We start from the raw sequence: 15,716 nt of genomic DNA on the forward strand, positions 1-15,716 counted from the left end.
TCCTGCCCAGAAGGGTTCAGGTTTGAATCCTATGTTTCAACCAGACTGGGTCAGCAGTGGCATGTTTTCGGAAAGGCACCTTATTCCATTTGTCTTGGCACTAAATGACCTATTATTATTGCTGTGTCATAAATCACCAAATCACACAATAACAAGTGGGGGACTTGATGAATAAAGAGCAAAGGATTGATGAATAAGAACCAATCGATGAATGAATAATAACCTAATAACCATTCGATGAATGAATAAGAACCTAATAACCAATCAATGAATGAATAAGAACCTAATAACCAATTGATGAATGAATAAGAACCTGATAACCAATCGATGAATGAATAAGAACCAAAGGATTAATATTTAGAATGCCCTTTGATTTTCATCAAAATTTGACAAAGTTATGACTCCTGTTTGACATAAAAGATTTGCCTTGCAACATGAATTTGATTTACTTTGACAATATTTGAGTGACTTAATAGGTGAAAGCCAATTTTCTTATGGTGTTTAATATTAAAGTGAGACATGAAAATGCATCGTGAACCAAGATTTCAGCATTTATACAAAATTGACAGAGTTATCTGTTCTTGACACATTTCTAGTTTTATTTTCTTTTATGGCATGTATTGTGATTACTTCTCCATTATGAGAGTAATATCTTGTTTATTTACTGTTAAATTTTCTACATTTTATAGGATGGATTCTATGATGGTGAATTGATCAGTGGAAGGAGGGGCCTGGTTCCATCAAATTTCATTGAAAAAGTTGCAGGTTAGATTTGAACGAAAAAAGAAAAAATAATTTGTTGATTAGATACTGTAATTAAAAAATATCTGATAATGTTTTTGAATTAATGCAACAAAACAAAATTGAAAAATAAATGAAGATAATTTAATGGTATCTCTGTACTCTTAAAGCCTTGCTCAAACTCATAAGGTCTTCGCTAATTGAACAAAAATGATACAAATTTTCATCTTTATTGCTGCAAATGAAGTAAATTAAAAATTTCACCTGAAGAAAGAAAGGAAATATTTTTTACTTAATTATATATTCTACTTAACTATATATTCTTATAATTAGAACATGTTTTGCAGTGTCTTGTCAGTTACAGTCCCACAAGCTGACGTCTTATGTAATTTTAATATTATTGTGCCAGATAACTACGGAAACTTGTCTCGTCAAGTTCTACAAGCTTTATATAATATAAATATCAATTATGCTAGTTAACTATGGACCTTTTGTGTTCGTATGTTCTTGTCCCACAAGCTGACCAACATTATGTAATTCAACAAAACCCCTCAAAACCGAAAGTAACCTTGGTGCCCATTATTGTTTGTTTTTTAGAGGAATTTGCTTTACTGAGGTTTTCACATGTGCTAAAATGTCTTTTTCCTTGTACTTTCGTGACAGAGAGAGATTACATACATCACTGTTGTTTCCAGATTCATTACTGTAAAATTCCATTTTATTTTTAATATCTGAAATGGTAGATATTCCTATGCCAACTGTTCCCTTTAGTTTCTTCAGCGTTGTTTTGGTACAGATTCATTTGCTTTGATGAGACCAATCTTGTCCTGATATTTCAATCCTACGATGCTTAGCTGGTCACTCCAATAGCATGGCAGGTGGTTGAAGACAGAATAATACCATGGCTACATAAAAGCATGTATCAAATGAATTTTCTCCTTTAGAAATCAATTGAGTGAATCTGATGCTTAGCTGGTCACTCCAGAATGTTTTAAATACTGTTTTGTCCATCTGCCTGTCAGCATTCAAAGTGGTGCCACATGCCTGGTTAATAAAATAAACCCCTGATATTTACTTTAAAAACAAAATTAAGTAAAAAATTGTTTAATTGATCGTGTTAGCAAATCAATAGCATCAATCATAATTGTATGATAATCAGATAAACATAATCTTTCTTAAATGGCTTATCTACAAGCATTTAGTTTTAAAACATTTGCCTTAAAAAGCTGGCAGTGTAGAGACTTCAGATTAGCCGATTGTCAGCCATAATCTGTGTCAGCGTATGTGTCCAGCTTTGTTTTAACCTCACATGACTTGGGACATTTTCCGTTCCTTTGTCACAACATAATAAATCTACTACAGTACTTGCTAACCGTTAGCTTGTGGGACAATAACCAGTGTGTCAGGAATGTAGTGGACAATAACAGTGTGTCAGGAATGTAGTAGACAATAACAGTGTGTCAGGAATGTAGTGGACAATAACAATGTGTCAGGAATGTAGTGGACAATAACAGTGTGTCAGGAATGTAGTGGACAATAACTGTGTCAGGAATGTAGTGGACAATAACAGTGTGTCAGGAATGTAGTGGGACAATAACAGTGTGTCAGGAATGTAGTGGACAATAACCAGTGTGTCAGGAATGTAGTGGACAATAACAGTGTGTCAGGAATGTAGTGGACAATAACAGTGTGTCAGGAATATAGTGGGACAATTACCATTGTGTCAGGAATGTAATGGGACAATATCCAATGTGTCAGGAATGTAGTGGGACAATAACAGTGTGTCAGGAATGTAGTGGGGCAATATCCAATGTGTCAGGAATGTAGTGGGACAATGACCAATGTGTCAGGAATGTAGTGGGACAATATCCACTGTGTCAGGAATGTAGTGGGACAATAACCAATGTGTCAGAAATGTAGTGGGACAACAACCAGTGTGTCAGGAATGTAGTGGGACAATATCCAGTGTGTCAGGAATGTAGTTGGACAATAACCAGTTTGTCAGGAATGTAGTGGAACAATAACCAGTTTGTCAGGAATGTAGTGGGACAATAACCAGTTTGTCAGATGCCAGCTAACTAAAGAACCATGAGAGTTATCAATATATCACTCATGCCAGCTAACTAAAGAACCTTGAGTGCTCAAGTCCCAAAAACTGACATGTGTGGTATAATAAAAATGTCACTCATGCCAGGAAGCTATAGAAATTTGTCAGTTTTTATCCCACCTGTATTGTGTGATACTAATATGACTCATAACATATTGGCAGGTATTCTTGGAACCTTGTCAGTTACTGTCCCACTAGCTGACATGTGCCATGTGATATCACTTAGTGCCAGGTAACTGTGGAACCTTGTCAGTTATTGTCCCACTAGCTGACATTTGCCAGGTAACCTTGGAACCTTGTCAGCTATTGTCCCACTTTGTCCCACTATCTGACATATGCCATGTGATATCACTTAGTGTCAGGTAACCTTGGAACCTTGTCAGATATTGTCCCACTAACTGACATGTGCTATGTGATATCACTAAGTAACAGGTAACCTTGGAACATTGTCAGTTATTGTCCCACTAGCTGACATGTGCCATGTGATATCACTTAGTGCCAGGTAACCTTGGAACCTTGTCAGTTATTGTGTCACTAGCTGACATGTGTCATGTGATATCACTGAGTGCCAGGTAACCTTGGAACCTTGTCAGTTATTGTCCCACTAGCTGACATGTGCCATTTGATATCATTTAGTGCCAGGTAACCTTGGAACCATGTCAGCTATTGTCCCACTATCTGACATATGCCATGTGATATCATTTAGTGCCAGGTAACCTTGGAACCTTGTTAGTTCTTGTTCCACTAGCTGACATGTGCCATGTGATATCGCTTTATCACTCAGTGCTGGGTAATGTTGGAACCTTATCAGTTATTGTCCCACAGGCTGACATGTGCCATGTGATATCGCTTTATCACTCAGTGCTGGGTAATGTTGGAACCTTATCAGTTATTGCCCCACAGGCTGACATGTGCCATGTGATATCGCTTTATCACTCAGTGCTTGGTAATGTTGGAACCTTCTCAGTTATTGTCCCACAAGCAGACATGTGCCATGTGATATTGCTTTATCACTCAGTGCTTGGTAATGTTGGAACCTTATCAGTTATTGTCCCACAAGCTGACCTTTGATATGTAATACTAATGTCAGTCAGGCCAGGCAACCATGAGTATTACGTGTACAATTAGTTTATGTCCTAGAGCAGTTTCCTTGACCAGATTTGGTGAATGACTTGAACTTAGATAAAACTTAGGTACTGGATCTGAACATCAGAGGATGTAGTCGTTAGGGGATTAATTAAAAAAATAGTGTTTTTCACATTAAGTTTACTTCAAGGCTGCATACTTGACCAAAGTTTGAGGTAATCAAGACCTGTTGGTCACTTATTTCCATGATCGAGACCTATTAGTAACTTATCTCCATAATCAAGACCTATTGGTCACTTATCTGCATAATCAAGACCTATTGGTCACTTATCTCCATAATCAAGACCTATTGGTCACTTATCTTCATAATCGAGACCTATTGGTCACTTATCTCCATAATCAAGACCTATTGGTCACTTATCTCCATAATCAAGACCTGTTGGTCACTTGTCTCCATAATCAAGACCTATTGGTCACTTATCTCCATAATCAAGACCTATTGGTCACTTATCTCCGTAATCAAGACCTATTGGTCACTTATCTCCATAATCAAGACCTGTTGGTCACTTATGTCCAGTGTCAGTCATGACCTACTAGTGTCTACATGAATAACAATTAAGCATGTGCTGGGTGTATAATGTTCTGTTAACTTTACACTATCAAAAAGTCTGCAATTTATTTGTATCACTGAATACCACCATAAAAATGTGCTGGCATTGTACCTCATTAGTCCAAGATACATTCTAGGCTGGCATTGTACCTTCATTAGTCCAAGATACATTCTAGGCTTTTAATGTACCTTCATTAGTCCAAGATACATTCTAGGCTTGCTTTGTACCTTCCAGTAATATGAACTAAGTGCTGGCATTATACCTCATTAGTCCAAGATAAATAAGTGCTGGCATTATACCTGATTAGTCCAAGATAAAAATGTGCTGGCATTATACCTCATTAGTCCAAGATAAAAATGTGCTTTCATTAGTCCAAGATAAAAATGTGCTGGCATTATACCTCATTAGTCCAAGATAAAAATGTGCTGGCATTATACCTTCATTAGACCAAGATAAAAATGTGCTGGCATTATACCTCATTAGTCCAAGATAAAAATGTGCTGGCATTATACCTCATTAGTCCAAGATAAAAATGTGCTGGCATTATACCACATTAGTCCAAGATAAAAATGTGCTGGCATTATACCTTCATTAGTCCAAGATAAAAATGTGCTGGCATTATACCTCATTAGTCCAAGATAAAAATGTGCTGGCATTATACCTCATTAGTCCAAGATAAAAATGTGCTGGCATTATACCTCATTAGTCCAAGATAAAAATGTGCTGGCATTATACCTCATTAGTCCAAGATGAAAATGTGCTGGCATTATACCTCATTAGTCCAAGATGAAAATGTGCTGGCATTATACCTCATTAGTCCAAGATGAAAACGTGCTGGCATTACACCTCATTAGTCCAAGATAAAAACGTGCTGGCATTATACCACATTAGTCCAAGATGAAAATGTGCTGGCATTATACCTCATTAGTCCAAGATAAATATGTGCTGGCATTATACCTTCATTAGACCAAGATAAAAATGTGCTGGCATTATACCTCATTAGTCCAAGATAAAAATGTGCTGGCATTATACCTCAGTCCAAGATAAAAATGTGCTGGCATTATACCACATTAGTCAAAGATAAAAATGTGCTGGCATTATACCTCATTAGTCCAAGAAAAAAATGTGCTGGCATTATACCTCATTAGTCCAAGATGAAAATGTGCTGGCATTATACCTCATTAGTCCAAGATGAAAACATGCTGGCATTACACCTCATTAGTCCAAGATAAAAATGTGCTGGCATTATACCACATTAGTCCAAGATGAAAATGTGCTGGCATTATACCTCATTAGTCCAAGATAAAAATGTGCTGGCATTATACCTCATTAGTCCAAGATAAAAATGTGCTGGCATTATACCTCATTAGTCCAAGATGAAAATGTGCTGGCATTATACCTCATAGTCCAAGATAAAAATGTGCTGGCATTATACCTCATTAGTCCAAGATAAAAATGTGCTGGCATTATACCTCATTAGTCCAAGATAAAAATGTGCTGGCATTATACCTCATTAGTCCAAGATGAAAATGTGCTGGCATTATACCTCATAGTCCAAGATAAAAATGTGCTGGCATTATACCACATTAGTCCAAGATAAAAATGTGCTGGCATTATACCTCATTAGTCCAAGATGAAAATGTGCTGGCATTATACCTCATTAGTCCAAGATAAAAATGTGCTAGCATTATACCACATTAGTCCAAGATAAAAATGTGCTGGCATTATACCTCATTAGTCCAAGATGAAAATGTGCTGGCATTATACCTCATTAGTCCAAGATGAAAATGTGCTGGCATTATACCTCATTAGTCCAAGATGAAAACCTGCTGGTATTATACCTCATTAGTCCAAGATAAAAATGTGCTGGCATTATACCACATTAGTCCAAGATGATAATGTGCTGGCATTATACCTCATTAGTCCAAGATAAAAATGTGCTGGCATTATACCTCATTAGTCCAAGATAAAAATGTGCTGGCATTATACCACATTAGTCCAAGATAAAAATGTGCTGGCATTATACCTCATTAGTCCAAGATGAAAATGTGCTGGCATTATACCTCATTAGTCCAAGATAAAAATGTGCTGGCATTATACCACATTATTCCAAAAATGTGCTGGCATTATACCTCATTAGTCCAAGATGAAAATGTGCTGGCATTATACCTCATTAGTCCAAGATAAAAACATGCTGGCATTATACCTCATTAGTCCAAGATAAAAATGTACTGGCATTATACCTCATTAGTCCAAGATAAAAATGTGCTGGCATTATACCACATTAGTCCAAAAATGTGCTGTCATTATACCGTCATTAGTCCAAGATAAAAAAGTTCTGGCATTGTACCTTCATTAGTCCAAGATAAAAATGTATTGGCATTAATCCTTCATTAGTCCAAGATAAAAAGGTTTTGGCATTGTACCTTCATTAGTCCAAGATACATTCTAGGCTTTGTACCTTCATTAGTCCAAGATACATTCTAGGCTTGCTTTGTACCTTCATTAGTCCAAGATACATTCTAGGCTTGCTTTGTACCTTCCAGTAATATGAACTATGTTTAAGTCTAATATATTTTGATGAGATACATCATTGTTTGAATTTGTTTCAGATGAAGATATCTCTGAGTTTCATGCTGTTGTGGCAGGTGTTGGTCACCATGATGATGACAGCACAGCTGCAAATAGTATACAGCAGGACTTAGATTTTGATAGCAGTGAAGAGACTGATAAAGTGGCCAATATTCCAGGTATTAAAAGAAAAAATCCCAATGGTCCTAGATTAATTTGTTTCATTTTTGCATGTAACTCAGAATTGAGGCATTTCTTTACTATGCAACTGCACCATTGGCCTAGTGGTTCTCAGATGAAGGTCATCACAGGTTCAAACCCCAGCTGAGTTATACCAAAGGCATAAAAAAATGGTACTAACAGCTGCCTTCCTAGGTGCTCAGCATTAGGAGGTTAGTATTAGGACTGGTCAGCCTGGATGTCAGATAATGTGACTGGGGGGGGGGACATCTTGCTACACATTTGTGGTATGATGCCCCAGTGCTAGACATCACTATAACCTGTCACACTGCAGACATCATGGCGATATGACTGAATTTGTTTTAAAGCTATGTTAAAAATCTAAATCACACACACTCTTTGATCTACATTCAGAGTTTTCATAAGTCATTTCTGAAAAGAAGATAAAGTAGTCTGTTAAGATTAGTGACTGTTTAAAGATTTTGTTATGGAGTTCACTTTCTGCATGTAGCGGTTGTACTGTAAAATGCAGATGAAAATAAGCAAATATGGAAAATTATAGCACTAGGATATTTCTGTCTAATTTGTACAAAATATAAAAGTATATATTTTTTTGTAAAAGAACAACAATTCTAAAACAAAATTTGTCTTAAATTCTCAGATTTGCCAAACTTTTTATCTGTTCATGTTGTTCTGATCCTTCCTTCTCTTGATCTTTCGTTTCTTCAGCACATCACATCATAAATTCTTGAGTTGCAAATAGCAGACTACCAAGATGTTTTATAGGACTAGACATATTTCCCCATGACTATGACGCACTGTAATTTGGCTGTACAGATGTCCCCATGACTATGTAGCACTCTACTTTGACTGTACAGATTTCCCCATTACTATGAGGCACTGTACTTTGGCTGTACAGATTTCCCCATGGCTATGTAGCACTTTACTTTGACTCTGCAGATTTCCCCATGGCTATGTAGCACTGTACTTTGACTCTACAGATTTCCCCATTACCATGAGGCACTGTACTTCGGCTGTACAGATTGCCCCACGGCTATGAGGCACTTTACTTTGGCTGTATAGATTTCCCCACAACTATGTGGCACTGTACTTTGGCTGTATAGATTTCCACATGACTATTTGGTACTGTACTTTGGCTGTACATATTTCCCAATGACTATGAAGCACTGTACTTTGGCTGTGCAGATTTCCCCATGACTGAGGCACTGTACTTTGTACAGATTTCCCCATGACTATGAGGCACTGTACTTTGGCTGTACAGATTTCCCAACAACTATATGGCACTTTACTTTGGCTGTACAGATTTCCCCATGACTGTGTAGCACTATACTTTGTATATATTTCCCCACAACTATGTGGCACTGTACTTTGGCTGTACAGATTTCCACATGACTATTTTTGGTACTGTACTTTGGCTGTACATATTTCCCCATGACTATGAGGCACTGTACTTTGGCTGTACAAATTTCCCCATGACTGAGGCACTGTACTTTGTACAGATTTCTGCACGCCTATAAGGCACTGTACTTTGGCTGTACAGATTTCCCAACAACTATATGGTACTTTACTTTGGCTGTACAGATTTCCCCATGACTATGAGGCACTGTACTTTGTACAGAATTCACCACAATTATATGGCACTGTAGTTTGGCTGTGCAGATTTCCCCACAGCTATGAGACACTGTACTTTGTACAGATTTCCCCATGACTATGAGACACTGTACTTTGGATGTACAGATTTCCCCATGACTATGAGACACTGTACTTTGGCTGTACATATTTCCCCATGACTATGAGACACTGTACTTTGGCTGTACAGATTTCCTCACAACTACGTAACACTGTACTTTTGGCTGTGCAGATTTCCCTATGACTATGAGGCAGTGTACTTTGGGAATTACACGGGTACAAACAGGTACAACTCTCATTAAGTAATATGGTATTAAATCTGGTTATCAAGCATAAATACTACTGGTACAACTTGACCGATAGCTATATTGTGATACATTATATATTGGTAAGTACTGTTAAGCAATGTATACTTGTGACTTTGACTTACTTGAAGGGTTATTAACAGTTCATATTAATCTTTGCATAGGTTGAACAACCTTTAAAATCCTTAAGTTTGAAGGCTTGCCTTGGAAACTCCTTGAATCTAAAAAAAAGTTGTATTTTTCTTTGTAAAGTCAGTGAATTTGTTGATAAACTCCTTCAGTTTTGGTAACAATTCCTTGAATTTATCTGGGGCTTTACAGAAATTTGAAGCTAAATAAAATATGATTTTTATAATTCTGAATTTGTTATTTATTTTATTAACTAAAAGTAATGAATAAATAAAATGTGATAATATTGGGTAGATCAAAAGACCCACAACATTGGAAGTTACCAGATGGAATATAGCATGCATTTGTTGTATTGGCACAGTTATTTGTTGTTTTATTTTTTCCTATTATTTTTGTACTTATTAATATAGTGATTGTCGAGGTTAGCTATGGAAGAAAAAGAAAATACTTCTTGAAACTGGTTAAAAGTGTTTGAAAAACTTTTGAAGAACAACTTCCAGGCCGTAGAAACCATGCTTTGGTGATTCATCTGTGCCTCAGTAATTAAGCATGTATGCATTACATTGATCCTGTACAATTACTCTTGTAATTTAGCATGTATGCATTACATAGATGCTGTACAATTACTCTTGTAATTTAGCATGTATGCATTACATAGATGCTGTACGGTTATTTTTGTAATTAAGCATGTATACATTATATAGATGCTGTACGATTACCCTTGTAATTTAGCTTGTATGCATTACAGAGATTATGTATAGTTACTCTTGTAATTTAACATATATGCATTATATGGATGCTGTACAATTACTCTTGAAATTTAGCATGCATGCATTACATAGATCCTGTACTGTAATTTAGCATGTATGCATTATATAGATTCCGTATAGTTACTCTTGTAACTTAGCATATATGCATTACAGAGATGCTGTACAATTACTCTTGAAAGAAACAGTTGATTTGGGATCAAATTTTGTCCACATATTTTGGTTTATAGTTTCATTCCGTAGTAGTTTACAGAGTTGTTGCCCTTGTTAAACTCTTGGAAATTTTTATTTCATTATTTCCTGTCATTAACTGCAGAAAAAATCATTAGAATGAATTTCTGTTCCTTCAAAATGCATTTGTTATTTGCCTTCAATAACTTGAAAACATCTGAATTAATTGAAATCAGATTTGACAGAGAGATTGATATTAATAAAAAGAAGGTCACAAGTAATTTTTAACTTGTACATGACACAAGTCATTTGTACTGACCACATGATAACAAAGAATATTCAGCATGCTGAAAATGTTTGATATTGCTAATAAATTAAACAATCCCAATAATTTCTCTTAGATTTCTAGAAATGAAATAAACCAAATAATTTCATTTTGCTAGAATAAAAGAAATCTACTAAATAAGTTGCTATTTTAAAATTATGTTCTTGATATATATTTATCTTCAGATGATAGATTGAAGAAGTCAGTAAACCAGTCAAGTGATACAGAGGATGTAGAAGATAACATTGGTAAGCCGATAAACACATTCCTGGGTAGGCACATTTAATATCAGGTTCTATTACAACAAGTACTGCATTTACCCCCAGTTTTTGCTGCCTAGTCGCTGTAATGTTAAGGGCAATGAAAGTGTAGATAAAGTAGCAAAAGCTACCCATTTGAATATTCCATATATTGACCTGTGATGTATTAATCGGCATGTTCTCTGGTCTTGGTGAAATATATGGAATGAAAACTCCATGCAAACAAGATTAAGAATATCAAATGCCTTCAGGTCAAAGTATATTTTGGTCTCTTTGAAATCGTAAGTGGCAGGAACAGAGGGTATACTTTAAGTTTGAAATTAAGACTACCTCGCCAAAAAAAAGATATCTAATTTATATGATATTTTGCACCCAAACGTAAGCCATCAAAAATTAGGTCATTTAATAATTATACTTTAGGAATATCTACTATGCATAGAATGTAATGTGCAGAGAAATTTACATCTTCATAAAAATAATGTCTTAAAAATTGTATCAAAATTAACAATAAAGTTATGAATGAATTAACATTAAATATTTTTTCTCTATTGACACTGCAGTGAAATATATTGATTTAACAAATTCTTATGAATTCACATACTTATAATATATATTGGTAATATTTTATGCACATATTTTTCCTGTAAACGAATGATATTTTCAGCTAAAGACTGATGTCAGCATACACGGTAAAGATTTGTACAATGCACTTGTGCTCTGTTCCCATTTATTTAATGCTGGATTTGATATTTCAGTTTTTTTTTTCTTTCTGTGTCACAGCATTATTTAAAATTGAATGACATGCCACCAATGTAATGTCGATGTTGTTCACTCATTCTTGATGTAATGATATCTAGCATGATCATAAATTAGAAACATCAGAAAGTAGTAGCTCTGAAAAAGGAAACACTTTATTATTTTATTTTTCATAATGAAATATTTAAATATATCAGTGGGAGAAAAATTATGTGAGTCGTGCAAATTATCACTGACTTAATGTACAAGACCTGTTGCTATTTGATATTCTGTGTCACTCATACAGTATTGCATACCGTTAAACTCAACGACAAATGGCACTCATTTTTAAGAAAACTCTTGATTGAAAAAAAATTACAATAAAATTATTCAAGTAGCATTTAAACTGACATCACAATCATAATCATTTCTGAAAATGGAGAAACCAGGCATTGATTAGTGTTGATTGCAAAAACCAAAATTAAGTGACAATCAAAATTTGGGTACAGTGTTTCTTTCCAAAATAGACTGCGATCTGCCAACACACAAAATTCACTTGCGAGTGCAAAAATAAACAAAAATAGCAGCAAACACACAAAATTCACTTGTAATGCAAAAATAAACAAAAATAGCAGCCAACACACAAAATTCACTTGTGAATGCAAAGATAAATATAGCAGCCAACACACAAAATTAACTTGTGAATGCAAACTTAAACAAAAATAGCAGCCACACACAAAATTCACTTGTGAATGCAAAGATAAAAATGGCAGCCACACACAAAATTCACTTGTGAATGCAAAAATAAACAAAAATAGCAGCCAACATACAAAATTCACTTGTGAATGCAAAGATAAATACAGCAGCCAGCACAAAAAATTTACTTGTAATGCAAAAATAAAAATAGCAGTCAACACACAAATTCACTTGTGAATGCAAAATTAAACAAAAGCAGCAGCCAGAATCATTAAAGTCTGTTGTTTCATGATGTTATACTCTGACGTTTGTTGGAGCATTCTGTCATGTTGTTATAGTACTCCCACCCGGCAATGTTCACTGTACCAATCCATAAAAGAAATGTGTTCATGAAAATAAAATATCTTCATTTTCTTATTAAAATATTCATTAATTTAACAAAGTTCACAGTTTGAAGTGTTAAATATACAATCTAATTTTGTATAAAGTGGCTGTCCTAAAATTAATAAAAAATTTACAATCTTTCTATCAATGTATTAATGCAGCTCTTAACCCTTTACCTCATAGAGCATAGTGACAAAGTGCAGCTCGCTATACATAGAACACAGGTTACCTAGTCGACCGCATACGCATAGCTTGCCTGTGAACTATTAAGCAATGTAGTGTATGTTACGTTTAACAGCAATTTTAACCATTTTACATTTTTGGTACACATCTATTACATGTGGAACAATTTAAGAGTAAAGTCCGATTGTTATAGCTGTGTAATTATTTATCACAGAAGAATTTGTTATGTGCTTTAAAATCTGGAGAGAATTCGTTCACCGTCGAGTCAGTGAGGCCGTGTGACCAACCGTAGAGCTGCCATTTCTCATACTCGAAATTTACAAGTTTTTCGTCTGTGTCTACATCACTAAGTCATCTAAATTTGATAATTTATAAAAACTAATTGCAGCCTATATCAATATCACAGCCTTTACCTAGGTTATTGAATCTTTCATAGTTGTGATTCTAATCATGAAAACTTCGTAAGTACTGAATGAAATCCGCGACCGCCATTTTGGAGAGTGGAGATTACGACCCAGTTACTTTAAATAGCAGATATCGACCATTACATAAACAGTTACCACGTGATCTGACGTAATTGTCATTCACAGAAATGAATATAGTATCTAATAAGGGGTTTTCCCCGAAGGTGGCGCTACGAAAACCGGCTTAAAATGGCTGATGTTTACAGCAGACGTCAAAAGGCGCTTCTATGGGACTTTTGTAGAAGCGTCAAAAGTCGCTTCGATGCGACTTTTGTAGAGGCGTCCAAAGACGGTTGTATGAGGTAAAGGGTTAACTGCATGGACACATACAAACAAATAATGGAAAGAAAATCAACATTTTTTTGAGTAGATAAACTCATGACAATACAATTATTCCACTTCACTGATGAAATGTTTCCTTATATGTGCTAGAAAAATTCAGGGATATCCTCTATTTACTTCATCATCGCTGACTGATGAATATTTTATAGTTTATAAAGATCGTATCTTGGGTTGGAAAAAAAAGACCAAAAGCGAAGATAAGTCACTGATCCCACTAAAGAGAATTTAGATGATTGTTGTTTTGTGATATTTCAGGTGCTTTTTTTCCGAGAGACCTCCACCTGGATCGTCAGTTATCTAACAGTATTTTAGTAAGCTGGAAACCACCAGACAACCTCAGCCCTGCGGATATTCAGTCCTACCAAGTTTTTGTTAATCGAGAGTTTCAAATGTCTGTAAAGGGGAGTGATAGAGCAAAGGCCTTATTGGAGGGTATTAATTCCAAACAGGTTAGTTTTTTTAAAATCTATCTGTCTGACTTTCATGCCATTAATTTCAAAGTAATTTATTCCTCACTTTATCTGATCTTGTTCATGTCAATATATAGAGATTTTTATATGGTCATCTGAAATTATTATGTGATGACCTTGTCTAGCCCAAGAGTCGCAAATTCAAACCAACCTGAGGGCCGCATGATGGCCCAAGGGTTGCACCATCTTTGTTATCACTCGTGACACCTTTTGATGCCAATCATTTTACAGACAACAGGATATGTCTTGGTGGGCCACCTGTTTGAGACCCCTGGTCGCACCCATAAGATTATCATGAAACAATGCCAAAGTATATATCATGACTAGACGGTCTGTTGCGTATGATAGCGATGGCCCCTGCCAAAGTATATATCATGACTAGACGGTCTGTTGCGTATGATAGCGATGGCCCCTGCCAAAGTATATATCATGACTAGACGGTCTGTTGCGTATGATAGCGATGGCCCCTGCCAAAGTATATATCATGACTAGACGGTCTGTTGCGTATGATAGCGATGGTCCCTGCCAAAGTATGTATCATGACTAGACGGTCTGTTGCGTATGATAGCGATGGCCCCTGCAATAAGGTCAAGATTATGGAAAATGCAATTATGTGACTTGGATTATAACTTTTGAACCAGTGATGATATTTTAAGGAAACTTGAATCAGTTATATATCATGACATGACATTGTATCACATACTATAACCACATTCCATGGTCAATGTCATGATATCTGAAAAATATAAATCAGTGACCTCTGTCAGTGTATGCGTATAATTTGTGAACCAATGAATTAATGAAACATTATCCAGGGATATGTCTTGGCTTTGAAGTGTCTTGTGTATTCACGGCCGTTCTCCTGGCCTCTAGGTCAAGGTCACAAGAATGGATACTAAGTTGGTGTCCAGTTTTCTTTTCCAGACTGTTGCATTTTGTGCCTTACTGATATTTTGATGAATTTTGACCCAATCCACACCTTCTCATGCAGTATATGAGTCACTATCTCTTAGAGGTCAAGGTCATTAATAAGGAAAGGTCACAAGATGGGTTTATTATTTTATGTTACTTTTTGTTACTTCATTTCTTAATGATGTCTCTTCTTGTGCCTGCATTCTTATATATGGGTAATATGTGAAGACTTTATTTCCACAAGAAACCCATTGTTTTTTTTTCTTCTTTCCAGTATTAACTTAGTCATAAGAGTGGAATACATTTGCCCACAATAAAAGCATTGTACACTCCATTTCTAATTTTTACTGTTCATCTATACTCACTTATAAGTCCGATCAAACTATAATCAACAAAGTTCCGGATCTGCCATTGCATAATGTGCCAGCAGATCAGGGTCTATGTTGCTTGTTCTATTGATTACTCCTAACAAACTGCACAGACCCAGATCTACCTGTGCATTATGTGCCTGCAGATCAGGAACTATGTTGTTTGTTCTAGTGATTACTCCTGACAAACTGCACAGACCCAGATCTACCTGTGCATTATGCGCCTGCAGATCAGGGTCTATGTTGTTTGTTCTACTGA

The 15,716-nt window shown here is 35.7% G+C and overlaps 1 protein-coding gene across 11 annotated transcripts in view; it reads left to right on the forward strand.

Annotated features, from left to right (window-relative positions):
* LOC149775107 (RIMS-binding protein 2-like) overlaps positions 1–15,716 on the forward strand; it is a 381,635-nt gene that overhangs the window by 307,621 nt on the left and 58,298 nt on the right. For all 11 annotated transcript variants that reach the window (XM_089943974.1, XM_089943975.1, XM_089943981.1 and 8 more), the window contains 4 exons: positions 690–765; positions 7,158–7,295; positions 10,829–10,891; positions 13,963–14,156. In XM_089943974.1, the coding sequence (XP_089800100.1) occupies positions 690–765; positions 7,158–7,295; positions 10,829–10,891; positions 13,963–14,156 (471 nt within the window). The remainder of the gene's footprint in view (positions 1–689; positions 766–7,157; positions 7,296–10,828; positions 10,892–13,962; positions 14,157–15,716) is intronic.

This window comes from Sinohyriopsis cumingii, chromosome 19 (assembly GCF_028554795.1).
Source record: "Sinohyriopsis cumingii isolate HCF-2022 chromosome 19, ASM2855479v2, whole genome shotgun sequence".
Taxonomy (NCBI): Eukaryota; Metazoa; Mollusca; class Bivalvia; order Unionida; family Unionidae; genus Sinohyriopsis; species Sinohyriopsis cumingii.